Raw genomic sequence first — 17671 nt, forward strand, 5'->3', positions numbered from 1 at the left:
TGAGAATCTGACTTTGTCCCCCTGTATACCTTAGGCCAACAAGGGAGTTGTTGAGTCGAGAGTACCGGGATCTGGGGGAAGATAGGGCCTAGCGTGTCCACGACAGATAAACATGTTGCAAAAGTATTTAAACACTTTTAAAGTAAGAGAAAGTTACAACCTCCATCTGATTTCCCATAACCACCCTCCTTCGTGACACAACGAATTTGCTTACGTTGTTGCTTCGCGAACTGTCCCTTTGCAGGGATTTCACTTTCATTTGGCCATCTCGCTAAGCACGATGCTGGTGCACTTATTTTAAAAAAATGAGAAAAAAAGATGTATGTATGCATGAGGACCCGAGTCCTCCCAGCTGGTTTCCACAAAGATGCAAGAAGGCTTTGGAAATTGCACTCCGACATTCGGGTGGACGTTTTGCGTGTCCCACACGAATACAAGATTACGGAGGTCTCCCGTGAATCAGTGCGGCCATATTATCGATCCACTCCCCGTGCCGGGATCGATGGGGGTGGGGTGGTGGTGGTGGGATAGGTGGCGGTGAGGGTGGTGGTTGAAATGGCAAAGGAATCGAAATGGGAAGAGAGCATCACAAATTGACTATCGGCAGATTTCTGACCGCAGCGATGACAGACTGCTGATGAAAATGTCAGCAGGGCTCACTAAGCAATTTTACATGACCGATAATAAGAACGATGAGCTTGAAAAAGTATAGTAATGTGGTTTATTTTTAGTCCAGATTCAGCTTTCATTGAGTACAAACTAAGGCCAAGTTCCATCTTTGGAATAGTCTGTTGCCACAGCTTCTCTCTCGCAAAGAATGTCTTTGTTCTCAAGAACCCACTATACCTATACCAAAAAGGTATCCTCTTTGAACTATACTACAAGTATACATGAAGGAGAGAGAGAGAGACGAGAGGAGGAAGGAAAGGAAGAAAGCCCCGCACGTATCAGCATTATAATTTGTTTCTCCTTTCCTGTCTAGACAGAGTTTTCGCCGATTTTCCAGGGGAAATGAAGCGGTAATCACTAAAGTTATTTATGATATAGGTCCTCGCACCATGCCATCGGGACCATCCAGTCAAATGCTCTGCACTTACAGTTTAGCTGACATCGTACCAACCCAACGATGCGACAGGTGTAATTAAAAAAAAAAAAAACCTAGCGGGAGACAACTCTTAAATGCAAAGTAGAATAAGTGCCCACTCTTGCAATTTAGTAGCGAAGACAATCAATGTCGTACCATCTCCGAGGCAGTGAAATTACTGTGGCTCTTATTTACATGCGGCTTTTCCGGTTTTCCAAAACGAGGCTTCATGGGCTTCATGGTTACGATAACGAATTGCTCAATTGCGCCAAGAAAATCAAATCACGCAGTCACAGATGTGTGCTGTTCATGCCTGTGATGTCAGATATGATATGGTGGACAGACTCAGGTTTTTTGTTTGTTGCTGTTGTTGTTTGTTGTTGTTTTTGCAAATGATACAAAACTTTTGAATCTGAAAAAAAAAATGAGATGAAGATTAGTGTGTACTGAGTGTGTGGTAGACCTGTTTTGCTCTTGAAAACTGAAATGACAATACACACAAGTACAGTTGACCAACTTTAGAAGAATTAAAGTTTAAATCAAATTAAAATTGCTGACTAATAGGAACAAGTATTTGGGGCAAAGTAAATTATTTTAGACAGTCACAGAGTCTTAAGTTCTACATGTTAACGGAAAAACGATTAGGATTAGAACATTACTAACAAACACACAGGTTCCATTGACGCCTTGTTACCAACTGCAAAACGGATTCCCGCAAACATATTAACGGGACTCGCAAGCAAAGAAATAATCCAGACTCGGTCTAGTGATTATTTATAAGTCTTGGTTCTTCTTTAATCATAAATTTTGGAAAGCGGGGAGAATACAAATCGAGTAATGTAGACTTTTTGGTCAAGTGCCAATATGTTTCGGTTGCCCTGATAGTTTCCGTCTTTCCAGAAAATCCTAAATCTTTACACTCTGGGGGAAAAGATTTGCTTGAATTGTTTAGAAGTTTATTCCTTGTTACTCCTCTAGGAGCATAGGACCGTAGCATTTGCTTGAATCGCGCTCGTATAATTATATTTAGTGCGCTGAAAAATGCAGGAAAATATTACTACAATCAATTTGAAAGACTTAACTCGGTGTAGCAGCACATTCATTTGATATTCTAACCTGAGGCATAAGACAGTTTGTGATTTGATTTGTTCTGATCGAAATGGCACTGAATTAGACTGAACAAGAGATTAAATAAACCATTTTATACACGCTACCATTTTGCATCCTAACATTAAATATACACTGCATTAACATTCTTAATGTGAACAGTATACTTATATATATATCTTTCTTTTTGCAAACGTCGTCGACTTCCACCCATCCCTCACGAGTTAAAGCAAAGAAATTGAAAAAACAACAGAACATAAAGCTTGAGCTTATGTGTCTTCGTCAACACGAGAGCTCGCGTCGTCTGCTCTTCTTCGTGCTGTTAGTTAAACGGGAATCAAAGTCGACTCATGGCAAGCAGTCCAGAGATAAGTATGTCCGCGATGTAACAAATTATCAAAATACCAACTCTGGTCCACCTTACTTCCGCTATATGCGATCGCATTTATGAGAGTGGTACAGGAGACCGCCCGTTGACCTGGACTGTCGTTGACTTCGCTTGTTTGGTTATGATCCTTGGTTTTAAAATAAAATTATACAGATGAAGATGCTCTTGCAGGAAGCATTTATGAGCATGTAGAAAGTGAAAATCACTGTAAGTTAAAAGTGCTGAAGAGTCCAACAAACAGCATGTTCTTGTAGGAAATCCGTCTTCCTCCAGAGCCCTAAAATTGTAAGAGTGATAGCATCTTGTAAAAGACTTAGGCCGACACTTAATGGGCAAACTAAAATTTTATCTTGTGTTCGGGTGACTCTGGTGTACTTGCGATCCTAGTAGTGTAATAATTCACGATAAAATAAAAGTGACGGAAAAACCGGAAGTGAATTTGTACTTTGACCTCGTTCAGGAAGATAATGTAGACATGTCTGCAATCAGTCTCGAGATATACATCCGTGTTCGGACATAAGTACTAAGGTCTAAGTAGGTTACTGATCCCCGCAGCTAATGCGAAAGCTTCAGTCATTTGCTGTTAAAGACCTATATCCCATTGGGGACACATATCAACCCCTAAGATTGATTTCCTATCCCTTCTTAATGCCTCCAACATGAAATCGTTAGGAAAAATATGAATCTCGAGGAGAAAAAAAAAAACAAAAAAAAAAAAAACAAAAAAAAAAAACAAAAACGATTTCCTTGCCTGTTCAAATCTCCGTTGGGGCCCGTTCTCTGTCGTATGCAAATGCCACTTTGCTCCTGAATGTTACCCAGAAACGCACCGGCTGAAGATGCAAGAGGTTTCGATGTACCGTAAAAGAGTCTACTTCCTGCTGTACTGAAGACTTCTTTTTCTCATCCAACAACACAGAGTAGCTTTCTTTCTGGACGTGTCTCATAATTTTAGCATTGATGCATTTTGATTCTTTCAGTCTCCGCAACCCAATGCAATATTTGATCATTATTTGTCTTTTTCAGCATGTTTACTCTGCTTAGACAACGCAGGCTACGATGACTAAGACATGTCCTCTACAAAAAGAATGGCCGCCTCCCAAAAGACAATCTCCATCTGGGAGGAGAATAAGTGGTCGCCCTAAATTGCAAGAGCGAAATGCGAGCACGTGACTCTGAGCACTGGTCGAATAATGACGCTGACCGCGCACGGTGATGAAGTAACTGAGGAAGAGAAGATGTTGAACTCCGCAACTAACAAACGGACAGGCAGAAAGAAGCGAATGCGTTTTATCAACTCAAAAACACAATTTACAATACACATTTGTGTCCGCTGTAATAGAGACTGCTATTCGCGAATTGGTCTCCTCACCCACACGCGTAGCTGCAACAGTCAAGCAGCCAAACACTGAATGCAGCATTCATGGTCAACTCTGACCGAAGGGGGCCATAATATTGTTAATATTGTCATGCTCACGGCAAAAATAAAAAAAGTTGAAAATGACTAAGGCATTGAATTCTGAAAGTATGGCTGATGTAGCTGTCAATTATTTACAGGCCGTTCCTAGTTCAGCTAAAAACATGCACATAATGAACGAGCTTTTCATTTTCATTTATTTATTGCAAGGACCACGAGACCTGTGTCGAAGTCAAGGATGCATCACGACATAAATTGATCTTGAAAATCGTGGCCAGCCGCATGCACAAACATGCATTTGTATCAAACACACACAAACACACACTCTAACCTTTCAGCATGAGCAGGGAATTGTCTGCCTTCTTGTATCCCATCTCCAAAAGCTCTGTTCTCTGGCATTGTAGGAAAGCGATAAAGCTTTTCACAGGTTTCTGGTTGTATACTGAAAAGCTAGAACTATCTTGTCCTTCACTCTGCGGAAGCTCTGTTCTAACCCTCGTGGATGCTCAAGAGGGATGCAGCAAAGACCCTGCTCAGACCTCTACCACTGTATGTAGCACCGGCAACTGCAGGTCTGTGTGGAAGATGTCGGGATCCCTGTGATGGGCGAACCGGTGTCCGTCTGACCCAGCAACTCTTGAGAGATGCAGCAAACGACGAAACATTGTAGACAAGGATAGTCACTAACGTCCCGGCGACACAACACACGCGCACACGCGCGCACACACACACACAGTCCCTTGTGTTCCAGTCGTATCTGTCGTTAGACCACGCAGTTCCGTTTTCCGGTCACATTAGATTATTACGAGGGTGATGGCGAAAGCCGTAGCAAACACAGACGAGGAAGCTTTTCACAATGTGAAACGTGCATCTCGGATCGGAGTGATACGGTGGTATCACTACAACCTAAGCCTTTCCGTGATTAATTATTTTGTCGTATAATCAGGACGTTACGCACTCATCCATACCCATCTCCTGAGTGCGTTGAGAGAGAGAGATAATGTTTGTTTTACGTTAGAGATTCAGATTTATGAGGTTAGTAGAATCCGGACGACAGGCTACCGAGGGCTGTGACGTACGCACATCCACGTCGCGCGTTAAAGTCGTTTGATCAAGTTTGGCAAAGTTGTGTGAAGGCCACAGGAAGCCTGTGCTGGAGTGAACGATCGGGAAATTGAAACTTGTTTTGAATATTTTAAATTTAAACGCTTTTGTGACAAAGTATTTCGTCAATTATCCAATTCAATTATCTCAACTGTCGCATCTGCGCCATCTTGCAGCTTTTGGGACTACGTGTCAGCAACGTAGATTTAACTCTCTAACATTTTTGAGATTACACCATGAATTTTTATCTTCTCGCATTCAATACAAACTTTCTGTGCTGTGTTTTAATTTTTTGCTGGCTACTGCCCTGATTATTTCTCTGAACTTCTCTTCCCTTACGTCCCAACCAGACAACTCGTCTGATGATCGTCTCCTTACTTTTCTGTCGCCCAGAACAACATATGGTCTCAAGATTTTTAGTTATTGTGCAGCGAAACAATGGAACTCTCTCTCTCTCTTTTCCATATCCGCCACCTACCCACTATTGAATCCTTTAAACGTGCCCTGAAAACGCACCTCTTCCGTAAACATTACTCTTAACACCTTTTCCCACCATGCTAGTCCTTTTTCACACCCTTCCTTTTCGCAATATCATGTTACTCTCGGTTCTTGTTCTTGCTATTTGCTTCCTCTTTGCGTTTTCTGTACTTTAAAATGTTTTTCATCATTAAAACTGTTGTTTATTCTTTCATAGTTCACATGCTATTTGTTTTCCTTTCCTTGGTGCTGTCTTGCTTTTGTTTTTAGGCGCTAAGACCATGCTCCTTATGAGTGTGAGTATACGCTTTAACAAATTTTGTATTTATGATTATGACTCTTGATGTAATTGTTAGACTTGTCACTCATCATTGAGAGGGTCGAAATCGACAACTATATTGGGTACTATGACTGCTCCGTATTTTTTGACGGGTTCCATGCACTTTGTCTCAGATTCCTCTTTTCCTGCTCGCAGTCTACCAGTCCTCTCTATGCCGAAACCCTGACATATTATACAAGATTTTCCCGTCTTTTATCTGATGTCTCTAGCCGGTTGCTTGCTGTCTGAATATATTCCGAAAATATTAGTAAAGCGCGTCGAGTCTACTGTACAGTGGAGAAATGCACCATATAAATCTTCATTATTATTATTCAGCGCATGTACATTATGCGTTCGTCGTTGGTTAGAGCGGAAGCTGGGGTTCACTCTGTCACACTTATGGTTGTCTTTACCGAGACAAATGAACATAAAGAGATGAGTGGAAAGATCCCTGTTGTGCTACAAACTGTCACAACGGATTTTGTTTTTGTAAGGGCGTGGAAATGTAATTCTATCTGCTTTCCCGATCGCAAGTGTCTGAAACAAAAGATGAAAGCTGGCCGCGAGCGATACGCCGTCGGACGTGACGTCACAGACACGCGCCAACAAAACGTTGATGCGACTTTGACCTGCGTGTATGTGCGCGCGCAGCTCTACAGACATCGCGACAAGCCATCAATATGTGTTGTTACAAAGGTAAAACAAGCGGTCAGGCTTTTCTGGGGGATGGGGCGGGGCTACAGATTTACGCCGTGACTGTCACGGTAAAAAAAAAAAAAAAGTCGTCGTTAAAATTTATCAGTGAAACGCTGAGCGAAAGCTGTCGTTTTCATTAATTTTATTTTGGATTATCTGGGAAGACGCTATAATTATACTTCCATGTATTCCAGGTGTTACGGGTCTTCGAGCTTAATTGGACACATCGTCGAACATGTGATCATTTATCTACATATGTTGTTGTCACATAAACATTTGTAACTGTCAGTACGCCGAAGATTTAAATTCTGTTGGTGGAGGGTGGAGCGGCACGAGTCTAACGTTATCATCCCGTACTCTCACTTCCTGCTGTCGTAAACTTTCAAAAACTTACTTGCTTCAGTTGGGTCGATCGATAATACCGCGAACTTGTATTACTAGACTGCTGGCAGACGATTTTTTTCAGTTAACTACTAAAACGAGGCATGAGACTACAAAGCTTCCGGTTTATTCACATTTCAGATTGACTACTAAAAAGAGGCATACTACTACAAAGCTTCCGGTTTAGTCACATTCTTTGTTTAGGCTCGCCGAGACTAACAGAGGAGAACTTTGCAAGTGGTAATTGGTCTTGGCAGACAGACAGCATTCACCTATACACGTCTTGATAATACATATCTATGTTTTGCATAAAAAAATATGCATCATATTATTACTGTTTGGCAGTATCTGTTGTCTGCCGTGATATATAGCCTTAGTTGCTGACAAACACTAAAATAAACAAACACTAACAGTCTGTTGTAGTTACAACTTGCCGCAAAATCATACAGTTTAGCAGACGTATATTCCATCTTCTGACGCCGAGACAAGAACTAAAATTGATTGTAACATAAAAAGAGGAAAGTGCTAGGCTTATTGCCAGGTCATCTACAAATTGACTGAGGGTAATTCCCTGATTATTCTGTAGCTTCCCTGTTTCAGTTGGCAATTTGAATATCGTTTTCCCGGATTTTCTCTGTGCTTTAAAAATTGAACGCCATTGTGCATCGAGTCATCCGTCTCGATCTCTTCTGTCACGTGTGCTTTTTTTCTGTGTGAAACTACTGCCGACTTTTGTAACACGGTCTACGTTGCTGCCTCTGAAAATCGTCCTGTCCTCAGGCGACCGACTTCGGCAAATGTCTTGCGTCACGACACTATTAAAACAACGGCTTCCAAGAGTTATGCATGGATCGCGTGACACACGCCAGACAGCTCGTGCACCACCATCACCACCCCAACAACCTTTACATCCGTGCGCCATCTGTTGCGACACTACAGCAACCCTTAGCGCGTGCCAGTCAAGGTGGAACAAGTAACACTTAAAATAAAACTTGCGTCATTCCACATGATAGGGTTTCTTTCTTTTTATTTCGTGTCTTCAGAAGTTTCCTAACATGTTTGTGCATTCATTCTTACAGAAAAAGTTTCAGAATCCTGTGATGAAAATATAAACATAATTTTAATGAAAAAACCCTGCATTGGAACAATTAAAAAATGTACACAAATCACAGCATTTGACAACAGTTACACACGCATCACATTCATATAAATTTTCCTTCTCCTTCTGATTGGACGGAATGTTATTACTTGCATTTGAAATTCTGACTTTAAAAAAAAATGTTATGATATGGCCAGCAAAGTGAATGTCTGTACCTTAGGTATACCACTGACATTATTTCTCCCTGTATTTTTCCATAGTCAAAGCAGATTATATGTTGTATAAATGTGAGAAATTACAGTTCATAAATATGTGTCCCTCTAAAAGTCAAAGCTCTGCACAAACAACAATGTTGAAGCATTTCTTGCCTTCTATACTCATTTAAATCTTTAGCCTCAATTGCCAGGTGCCAATCCTTTGAAGTGACAGTGATGTAAGCTCTATATAATAGTTTATAAAATGAGATCATTATCCTAATCACTGTTTGAAAAAAACACTATACACTGAAAAAGATGTTTTCAATACTTTAAAAATAAGTTATTTACAAATGTGCAGGCCATCCTGTATACTGCTAACAGCAACAAGGAAATGAAACAGCATCAATATTCAAAAATAATAACATAAAGATATGAAACAGACTTGAAGGAGAAAAATACTGAACAAAATTGCCATAAGGTACGAATAAATCAGTAAGCTTAGTATGCAGAAGAGCTGCGGTATGCATTCAAAGCCTCCATTGCCCGTCGCTCTGCAAGCTTCTTATATCTTTCAAGCTCCTACAATAAATGAGAGACATGGACACATGCTAAAATGCATATCACTCTCAGAAGGAAACCATAACTGTCCCAACATTAACAGAATTATTCTTATCAATAAGCCTAATGTATCTGAGGAAGCACCTAAATTTTATCTTATGCTGTCATAATGGTCAATACAAACTTGTCATAGTGAGACAGCATGAGTGTCAACTGTCGTTGAAGCATTGGGAAGGTGATTTTCATTACTTTTATTGCAAAGTTTAAGCTTTTTCCTTTCCAAAAATTTATAGGTTTCTTGGTCTAATGTTTACCTGAGCGCAGCAACAATAAAAAAGAAACTTTACTGTCATCTTCACAGTCTTTTTTATCAGTCAGTATTTGTAATACTTATAATTTTGTAGTACTCAAAGGGTTAAAGTGTAGGTAACAATGTAAATGTGTGTATATATATATAACTCAGTCCATGTACAAATAAAATATTAAGGAAAATATCAATTTGAATGAGATTTATCAATGACAACAAAAAAGCAAACTAGTAAAATAGGTGAAACAGAGCACGACATTTAAAATCCTTAATTATCGTTAACCAACAACAACAACTACACCGTCAGTGAAACAGCACATCATCAAATTCACTCTGTTGTGCTATACTGAGCTAAGAAGGATTAGTTCAACTAGAAAATTTTTAACTGAAAACCCTGGTCACCTCCTGTCTAGACTACTGCATTAAGTTCAATATTCTGCCCCTCTTGTTTTCATAACATCACCATCAATCTTGCACTCCTTTCATGATGAAGCTGCATTAGCTAGATATCACTGAATACATAAAACGCGACATTGCTGCTCACTCACTACGCTATCCCACTCTCTCCATTCTTTCAACAGTCTAGATTGTTTCTAGTGTAAACCACATCGATTCCATTCCTTCTCCTACTATAGAGAGTTGAATGTATTGCTGTCCATTTCTCACACACAGAGACAAAAATGTATGTGTGTGCACATATACAGACACACGCATGCACACCCTTACCTCATCCTTCTGCGCACGTAAAACATCAATAGCATGCTCCTTGTACTGTATGTCCTTTGATGGATCATCAGCTATCGCTTGAGTGTTGGTTAGCTTAAAAGTGAAATTATGAACTGTAAAGCCTACTTGATAATTGCTAAATGAATAAAATTCTATATATATTTAATGGAGGCAGAGAGAGAGAGAATATGTTTGTGTGTGACTGTGTTGTGTATTTGCATTTCTATGCATATGTGTGAATATGCAAGAGAGAGAGCAGATTTTGCTTGGGCATTAGATAACGGTTTAATTGACAATTACAGGACAAAAATTAAGGCTTTTGTTGTTTGCAGTTGCGCAGCTAAACAGAAGCATTAATTTTAAGAATGTAGTATATTGATTAAACAAAGTGATTTTTCACAATAAAAATAAGCAAAATGCACACACAGTTTAGAAACAGGAACTACTAATGTATCACAATTGGCTTATTTTTCACGCTTCTCTCCAACATCTTCAACCTGTAAGTACTTGTCTGTTCATCTTAATGGTGAAGAGTAGCAATCCCTAAAGGCCCTTAAGCTGAATCTTAGGTTGAAATTTATTAAGGTCATTGAAGCTTAAGGAACAAAGAAGTTTTATTTCCTTTTACTTGACATGGCGCTAAGTTTGCGAGTAAAGTGCTTAATGCTCTTCTAACATAAGATACATCATAACAAACACCCCCATAAATTTTACTTGAAGTGTGAACACATTTCCATTAAATGCACATATGTGTTTGGAGAGGAAATGGGCGCCACCAAGCAATCGAAGTCCAAAAACGATCAAGACAGAACAGCGAATCCACATGCTCAGAAGACCACAAGAGCACATGGTAGACCAGGTAAACTAGCACGAACACAAAAGAAAGTATCAGACAATGTGCTATCCACAATAAGCCCTTCTGTTCACTAACTCCCTCTCAGATGGAGGTGAGAAGGCAGGAGCTCACGTTGGCCACACAACACTCTTTAAATTGCTCATCTACCACTGGTATAAAGAAAAACCAAGGAAGCCAGTTATGGGATGCTCTGGATATATGTGTGTGTCAACATACACAAAAACATGTTTGCACACATATACACAGTCAGTAACAGACTTACCTCTTGTGGGAAATACCCTGTATATGCAATCTTCCAAAGTTCAAATGGTGTCCTGACAAACCAAGATTTCAACAAACTTGTAAGTTGTGGGAAGGAGAGTCTTTTATCCAGATTTTTTTTCTTTTGCCCATAAACATCAAAATTTTCTATATAAATTAAGTTTATGAAGAATCCTGGAAAATGCATTCTGCTGGTAACAGAAATTCACCTTTTTAGCAACTATATTTTGCACCAGTGTTCTCCAGTGTGTTATCCATGACTTATACTGTCTCTACCTTACCTCCCCCCCAAATCAAACATCCCCATCTAAAACAAGAGACTCAGACTTACTTTGCCTGAACCCTGCCAATATCTTTATCAGCCAAAGGCGGGGAGCCTGCAGAAAAAAAAGAAAAAGTCATAAAAATCAAAAAATCTATAACAGTCATCCGATAGTGAAACAAAAAATTAATGTTGATAAGATTATGTAAAATCTAGTTTTCATAACAAACTCGCTTCACCAATCATGCTACATGCATTATGTAACATGAAGCATGCACAAGTGTGTCTGTCAATATTGTTGTAGCTGAAGTTTGTGTGCATATATTTCTATATAAATGTAGTGTGTGTCATTATATGCAACAATACAACTTTATTAGCCAACAAGGGCAATTACAGCTAGTTGTCATATGCTAGCAATATATGGTAATGAAAAAATAAAAAGATATTAACCTATCTGTTGTATAGAATCCAGACCAGCTGGCACTAATAATGGTTTATTATGATCTGTCTGGAGAGTTTTGCTGAAAAATATAAATAAAAAAAAATCTTTAATCCACAACAGTTAAAACTAACAGCTGAAAGAGCAGAAATGTTGAAAGATTTAAATCCATATTATTGTAATCAGAGTGAAATTCAGGAGACCTGGTGGCAAATGTGGTAGTTGGGGGAACCAGCTATGATATACGGCAAAATATGTACAAAGCTTATCTAATGAATGGAAACATACCTGGCCGTAGTGCCAAACAAATGATGGCTCATCAGGGCCCTCACTCTAGCCACAAGCTGTTCTTGTTTGGTGCTGAAGAACTGTACAAACCAGTATAGGTATTCTCTAATCCATTAAGACAAAATATTATTCAGTAAATTCGATGTAATCAGATTAATGCAGATGTTTTAGATACTTCTTATCATTTTGTTAGCCTTCTTTATAAAACATCTTATGCAGTGCAAAGTAAAATTACATTCCAGATATAGCAAATTAACTACAAATTTTCATCAAAATAAATGTTGTCCAGCCCACAGAATAGACTTAGCTATCAAAACTCTTTTTTTCCTGTGAATGAAAACCATAATAAATGTGTGATAAAGTGAAATGGATTGTTTTAAAGTATAAATTCTATTCTATTATCTTCTCACTGACTTCATGGAACATATGAGGTAGAAATGGTTCTTACAAAACAGCACACCCTTTGTGATCCACCACTTTCCTATTTTTATAACTTAAAAAAAACAACAAAAAAAAAGAAACACCCTACCTGAAGACTGGCACCACTTATGTGGGCAACAAAGCGTAAAGTCTTGCAAATTACTTTTCGTTTTTCTGAATCAAACTCCTGTGATAACAAAAGAAAACAGATTAATCAATCAAAATTTTTAGACATATTCATCCTTCTGAAATGCTCCACACTTTCGAAATTTTAAATAATTATAACTGCATGTATAAAACAGCCCTGAAGATATAACAGATATATATAAATGTGGATAATCATTTTCTTACATTGCTTGCAAACAGCAAAAGTACACTGAAACGCCAATCTAGACAAGACTTTCTGAGCAATTATCTTTAAAATCAGATTTCATGCTCATGTTAGATGAAGTGACAACACATTCGAAAATTAATACTGTCCTTTCATGGATGTATTCAAATGATTGTAGACCTTTTTTTAATTTGCTGTTCACTACAAGTAAGAGCAATGAAATTTACAATGGAAAAATAATATTTTTAAATACTTCTTACCTGGAAAATGTCATATTTTGTGCCAACAATGACTAATGGTATCAGAAATGGATCCATCATATTTTTGTCCTAAAGAAACAATGTAAAATGCTTTTCAGAATCTAAACATGATGCTGAAATTAAAAAAAAATGGCAATCCTTGTTTTAAAAAGTCATAGATGTGATATCCAACAGAAAATATATTTCTATGGCAATGGAGAAATCAAAATTCTTTGTGTTTTTATTTCAATGAAAAGATTTTTTTTACACAGCATTCACAGTAACAATAATTGTATGTTTGATGAATTTTAAATTGCAACTCACTTGATAAAACATTTCATAGAAAAAAAATGTGCTTCCTGTTGCTCTTAATTTTAGTCAATGAATTATACACATTATTCTTGATTGTGAGCACTTCAATATTTCTTTAAAATGCTCTCAACTTCTTAGCACTTAATGATGAAAGAATGATGCCATTAAGTTTATTATGCATAATAAAATTAATGACAGGATGGGAAGGCAGGGAACCCAGATCATAGGAATTAAGTAACACAAAACTTACCGGATGATCCTCACCCACTCGTTGCCAAGCTGCCTTCTGCAATTTGCGTTTTATATCTGCGTCTGCTGCTTTCATCTCTGCTATCACAGATTCTACACGCGACTTTACTGCTTGAAGGAGTGTTTCCAGGGTGAACCAGAGTTCTTTTGGTAGCGAAAGATCAAGCACAAGAAATATAGTGGTGTGCCTAAGGAAAAAAAAAATCACCAGATATCGGACCATGGCTAATTTTTATACAGTTAATTCACTCCACCCTTTTCCTTTGAAATTTTATTTGAGTAAAAGCATATTTTTTCTTTAGTCACTGATGTTTAAAGTATCTGTTGTTCCAAGCCAAATATCTGATTTCCTTTAAAGCAGAGAAAGAAAGGCACTTACATTATGGTGTCTGGGTTCACAGGAATGTCCACAAGCTTGGACAGCCAGGTTCCTCCTCCTAATTCCCAAATGTGTCCAACATCCTTGATCTAGACATAAAACACAATGACAATCTGCACAAATGCTTTTATTGACTCTTTTTTTTCTTTCTGTCATCAAGCACAACTCTGAAACTGAAGATCATTGGTCTGAGATTTGAACTAGGCCTGTGATTGGATGACTCCTACTGAACACTCTGTGGATATGTACTTGTCAGGGGAAGTGAATATTTTTTAGCATGAGAGATGGTCTCTGCTGTACCCCAGAAACTGTAAGCCATATATAGTTTGAATCAATAAATGGGGTTGCCCCAACATCACACAGGCACACACACACCACTGACACCTCATCTGAGATTGAGCAGCTGGACCGCAGATGGCACAAACAATTTCAAATGCCTATTACTTTTACATATTACAGTAGACATCATAATAAGCAATAGTCCAAATACAACAGATCAAAAAGCTTAATTTCTTTTTATAACCTGAATTACTAGAAATAGATAAAACAGCTACAAATATTTTAAAAATCTCATGCATGTTTGAGTTTGTGCTTACATACACACACACTCTTTTTCATTTTCACATCCTTTAGTCTGCTAAAAATTAGTAAATAAAATAAAGTACATAAAAACTCACCATGTATATGTAAGATGCAGCCGGTCATCAAAGATAAAATTGAACAGAAAAAACTGTTAACAGTAAAAAAACTCTCATGCACATCTACAACATAAGGTTATCACATATATTTTAAAGCTAGAACAGTCCTTAGCTGACCTGACCTATTTCCTCTTGCTGACAAGTTTACATTTAAAAAATGTGCTGCTAACAAGTTTATTTTCAAAAGTTTATAAGTTTTATATCAGTTTTTCTGCTTGTCCTGCTGGGCAACTGTCCTCTGACGAAACATTCAAGCATGTTTCATTTAGAGTATCAAGTCATATCACAGTCTCCAACATTGCTAAACTATTGCTAAAAGTCAGTAGTGCGAGTTTTCAAAATGAATGTATGTGTGTGTGCGCATGCATGTACACAGACTTCAAACCTATGGATGCATGGTTTCTTACATCAAACACATAAAAATTTATATTTTCTCCTGAATGGAACTATACAAGATAGTCAAACTTCTATAAGTTGACGCTTCAAGGGACCAATGAAAACAACTGAGTTATGGAAGTTCGTCAAAAAAAGAACATTTTTTCACAGTGGACCTTTAATTTTAACCAAATGTTCATTTCTTGTCATTATTTTAAAGACACTCTGGCACCCTGCAGAGAGAGAGTCGCACTTATTGCACATATATTTCCTAGACAGAAAAGAGAATATGGCAGCGCAGGGCTGAAGGGGTAGGAGCACACAATTTTATACTTTCCGACATATTTCCAAATGGTTTTAACATTCTGACAGGCTTAAAATTATTCAAGTTGTGGAAGTTTTTGGCTAGGCCAATTTGAGCTAAGGAAGTTGAGTACACATTGCTTTAATGGAAAACCAACCGACTGATGTTTAAAATTCAAGTTAGGAGAATCTTGACATATGGAAGGTCAACTAACAGAAGGTCAACTGTACTAGGAAGCTTGGTGTTTGAGATGGCATTTTTAGACAAGCATTTCCAAAAAAGTCAGAAAAACTCTGAAGTGTGAGTGATACTCACAACATTGTGTCCTTTAGCACGCCGTCCATAAGTGTACTCCAAAGCAACTGTTGGTTTAGGTGCCTCATCCCTTTTAAATGGCAAAGCAAGCCATACACAAAAACTTAAAATGTGATATAGTCAATTAAGAGAGAAAGAAAATAAATTAAAAAAAATAATGTATACTGAAACATTATGATTTTTCATGTCCATATTTATTTTATTATCTATATTTACATGACTCTGTACTTTACACATTCAAGTCATTAAAATGCATGTGCTCTTATAGGACACTAAGCAGTTTTGTAGTTAGTAAACCTTTAGATTATATACAATCCTCACCTGTCAAGGAATCTTAGAATAACTGATGTTTTTCCCTGAAATGAAAATTCAGCAAAAAATGTATTTAAGTCTAAAAGGTACAAAATAAGTAGCTGGAGTAGGAATACATGTATATGTAAAAAATAAAGAGACCAAAAAGAAGACCAACATGGAGTTAATATAGTTATAGGTGATATCTAGAGTAAGGATTAATCAAATTCTTCTTTATTCCTCATTTGCTCAGACAGCAATGCCAGAGGTCTTGGGAAATGATAAAATTTATACCAGGTGTGCTATGTAGTCAAAAAGCTTTACCACTAGATGTGCAGTGGGAAAATCAGAATTTATTTCAAACATTGTTGTAAATAAGAAACGCCAAGAAAGTGTGAAATATTGACAACTTACAGAATTTTTACTCCCCAGCAGAAAAACAGCAGAGTTTTCATCAGCCTCATCTTGATCGGATAAAACCCCAAACAAACAAACAAAAAAACCTCAATTTATGAAGGCAGCTATGTATTATCGATATGATTAGTATGGAAATGCTATTAACAGAAACAATAAAGTTTGGAGTAAAAATAAAACACGCACGCACACATTCTGAGCTTGAGCAATGTAGTTAGTAAGTTAGGCAGGTTCTTTCAAATTCTTAGACAAAGAAAGTAACCATGTTTTTTACCTTGATTTTCTTTGGATTGTTGCACAGCAATGTCCCACAAGTTCTGATCCATTCTTTAGCTTGAACATAATTATAAAGAACTCTGTCAGCACAACATTTTACATACCTAATTTTTATTTTATTGGTTTAATATTTTATGCTGAGTAATTGCTAATACCACTGGACACAAAACGAAAAAATATCTCATATGCAAGCTTGATAATTTACAGTTTACCGTCTACACCCCATAACTGCACACTGATGTTATCATATACGGGATATACGTTCATGATTGGCATAGTCTTATGGTTAATTCATCTCTTTTGTGATAAAGATTACACTAATAGAAAATATATTGTGTATTTCATAAAATGTGAATTTCGTGCGTTGTTCAAAGGAATGCAAGACAGGGAAATAGAAAACATGCTAATTTCCTAACGGACGCATATTATTTCTCAAGTAAAACTTCAGGAGCTGTATAGGTGACCTCTAATTCAGCAAACTAATATATCAGCAATATTTTGAGGCTCATGCAAGAAAGAAAATAGAGTGAATAGTCTGTGAGTCTCTGTGGATGCGCTAAAACAGAAACTTTGTTTAGAAGTGAAATAGTTGGCTAATTATAGTCAAGTATTCATTTAAAATGTAGTTCTGACTGCAGCTGGCTTCAATTTTTGCTTTTCAAAAGTACATTACACCATTAAACACTTCACATTTGCTACTTGCTAACTGTACATTAGAAATTATAAGTAAACGTATGTATAAAAGTAGTTTTTAGCTGATGTTGGAGGGTATCTCAAACTGAAAATGACACACTGCAGCGGTGAGAATTTTTTCACGCGAGTTAGCGTTTGCAGATACAGTCTTTAAAAAAGCAAACTATTCGAGATCATTAACTTCATAAAACAAATGAACTGTAAAAATTGTGTTCGGAAATTGTAATTACAGACAGGAGAATTAATTCATGCAATTACTCAAGACGTAGTCATCACAGCTTACCGGATGTTTGATAGTTGTCAGCGAGGAATGCTAATCCGAAGTTAATAAAAAGTAATATAGCTTATTGACACAAAATCGTACCGTCTTAAAATCTTATGAAGTTTTCGTCAAATAGCGAAACTTTAA

The 17671-nt window shown here is 37.5% G+C and overlaps 2 protein-coding genes across 6 annotated transcripts in view; both read right to left on the reverse strand.

Annotated features, from left to right (window-relative positions):
* The window catches only part of LOC112570006 (protein numb-like), a 38124-nt gene extending 33361 nt beyond the window's left edge, over positions 1 to 4763 (reverse strand). For both annotated transcript variants that reach the window (XM_025248159.1, XM_025248158.1), the window contains exon 1: positions 4328 to 4763. In XM_025248159.1, coding sequence (XP_025103944.1) covers positions 4328 to 4395 — 68 coding nt within the window. In that variant the 5' untranslated portion in view covers positions 4396 to 4763. The remainder of the gene's footprint in view (positions 1 to 4327) is intronic.
* Positions 4764 to 8074: 3311 nt separating this feature from the next.
* LOC112571071 (cytoplasmic dynein 2 light intermediate chain 1-like) lies at positions 8075 to 17604 on the reverse strand. Of its 4 annotated transcripts, none has more exons than XM_025249873.1 (15): positions 17546 to 17604; positions 16568 to 16626; positions 16294 to 16343; positions 15910 to 15944; positions 15589 to 15658; positions 13897 to 13985; positions 13519 to 13705; positions 12978 to 13046; positions 12496 to 12573; positions 11967 to 12046; positions 11690 to 11760; positions 11309 to 11354; positions 10979 to 11030; positions 9861 to 9953; positions 8075 to 8848 (listed from the first exon to the last, which is right to left on the reverse strand). In XM_025249873.1, the coding sequence occupies exons 2-15, from the start codon at positions 16617 to 16619 to the stop codon at positions 8768 to 8770; spliced, it is 1053 nt and encodes a 350-aa protein (XP_025105658.1). In that variant the 5' UTR covers positions 16620 to 16626; positions 17546 to 17604; the 3' UTR covers positions 8075 to 8767. The 4 variants fall into 4 exon arrangements, with proteins under 4 accessions (XP_025105658.1, XP_025105661.1, XP_025105660.1 ...); XM_025249876.1 differs by having other exon boundaries at positions 13897 to 13979; positions 17546 to 17602; XM_025249875.1 differs by lacking the exon at positions 17546 to 17604 and adding an exon at positions 17521 to 17541.
* Positions 17605 to 17671: the final 67 nt, after the last annotated feature.

This window comes from Pomacea canaliculata, linkage group LG8 (assembly GCF_003073045.1).
Source record: "Pomacea canaliculata isolate SZHN2017 linkage group LG8, ASM307304v1, whole genome shotgun sequence".
NCBI lineage: Eukaryota > Metazoa > Mollusca > Gastropoda > Architaenioglossa > Ampullariidae > Pomacea > Pomacea canaliculata.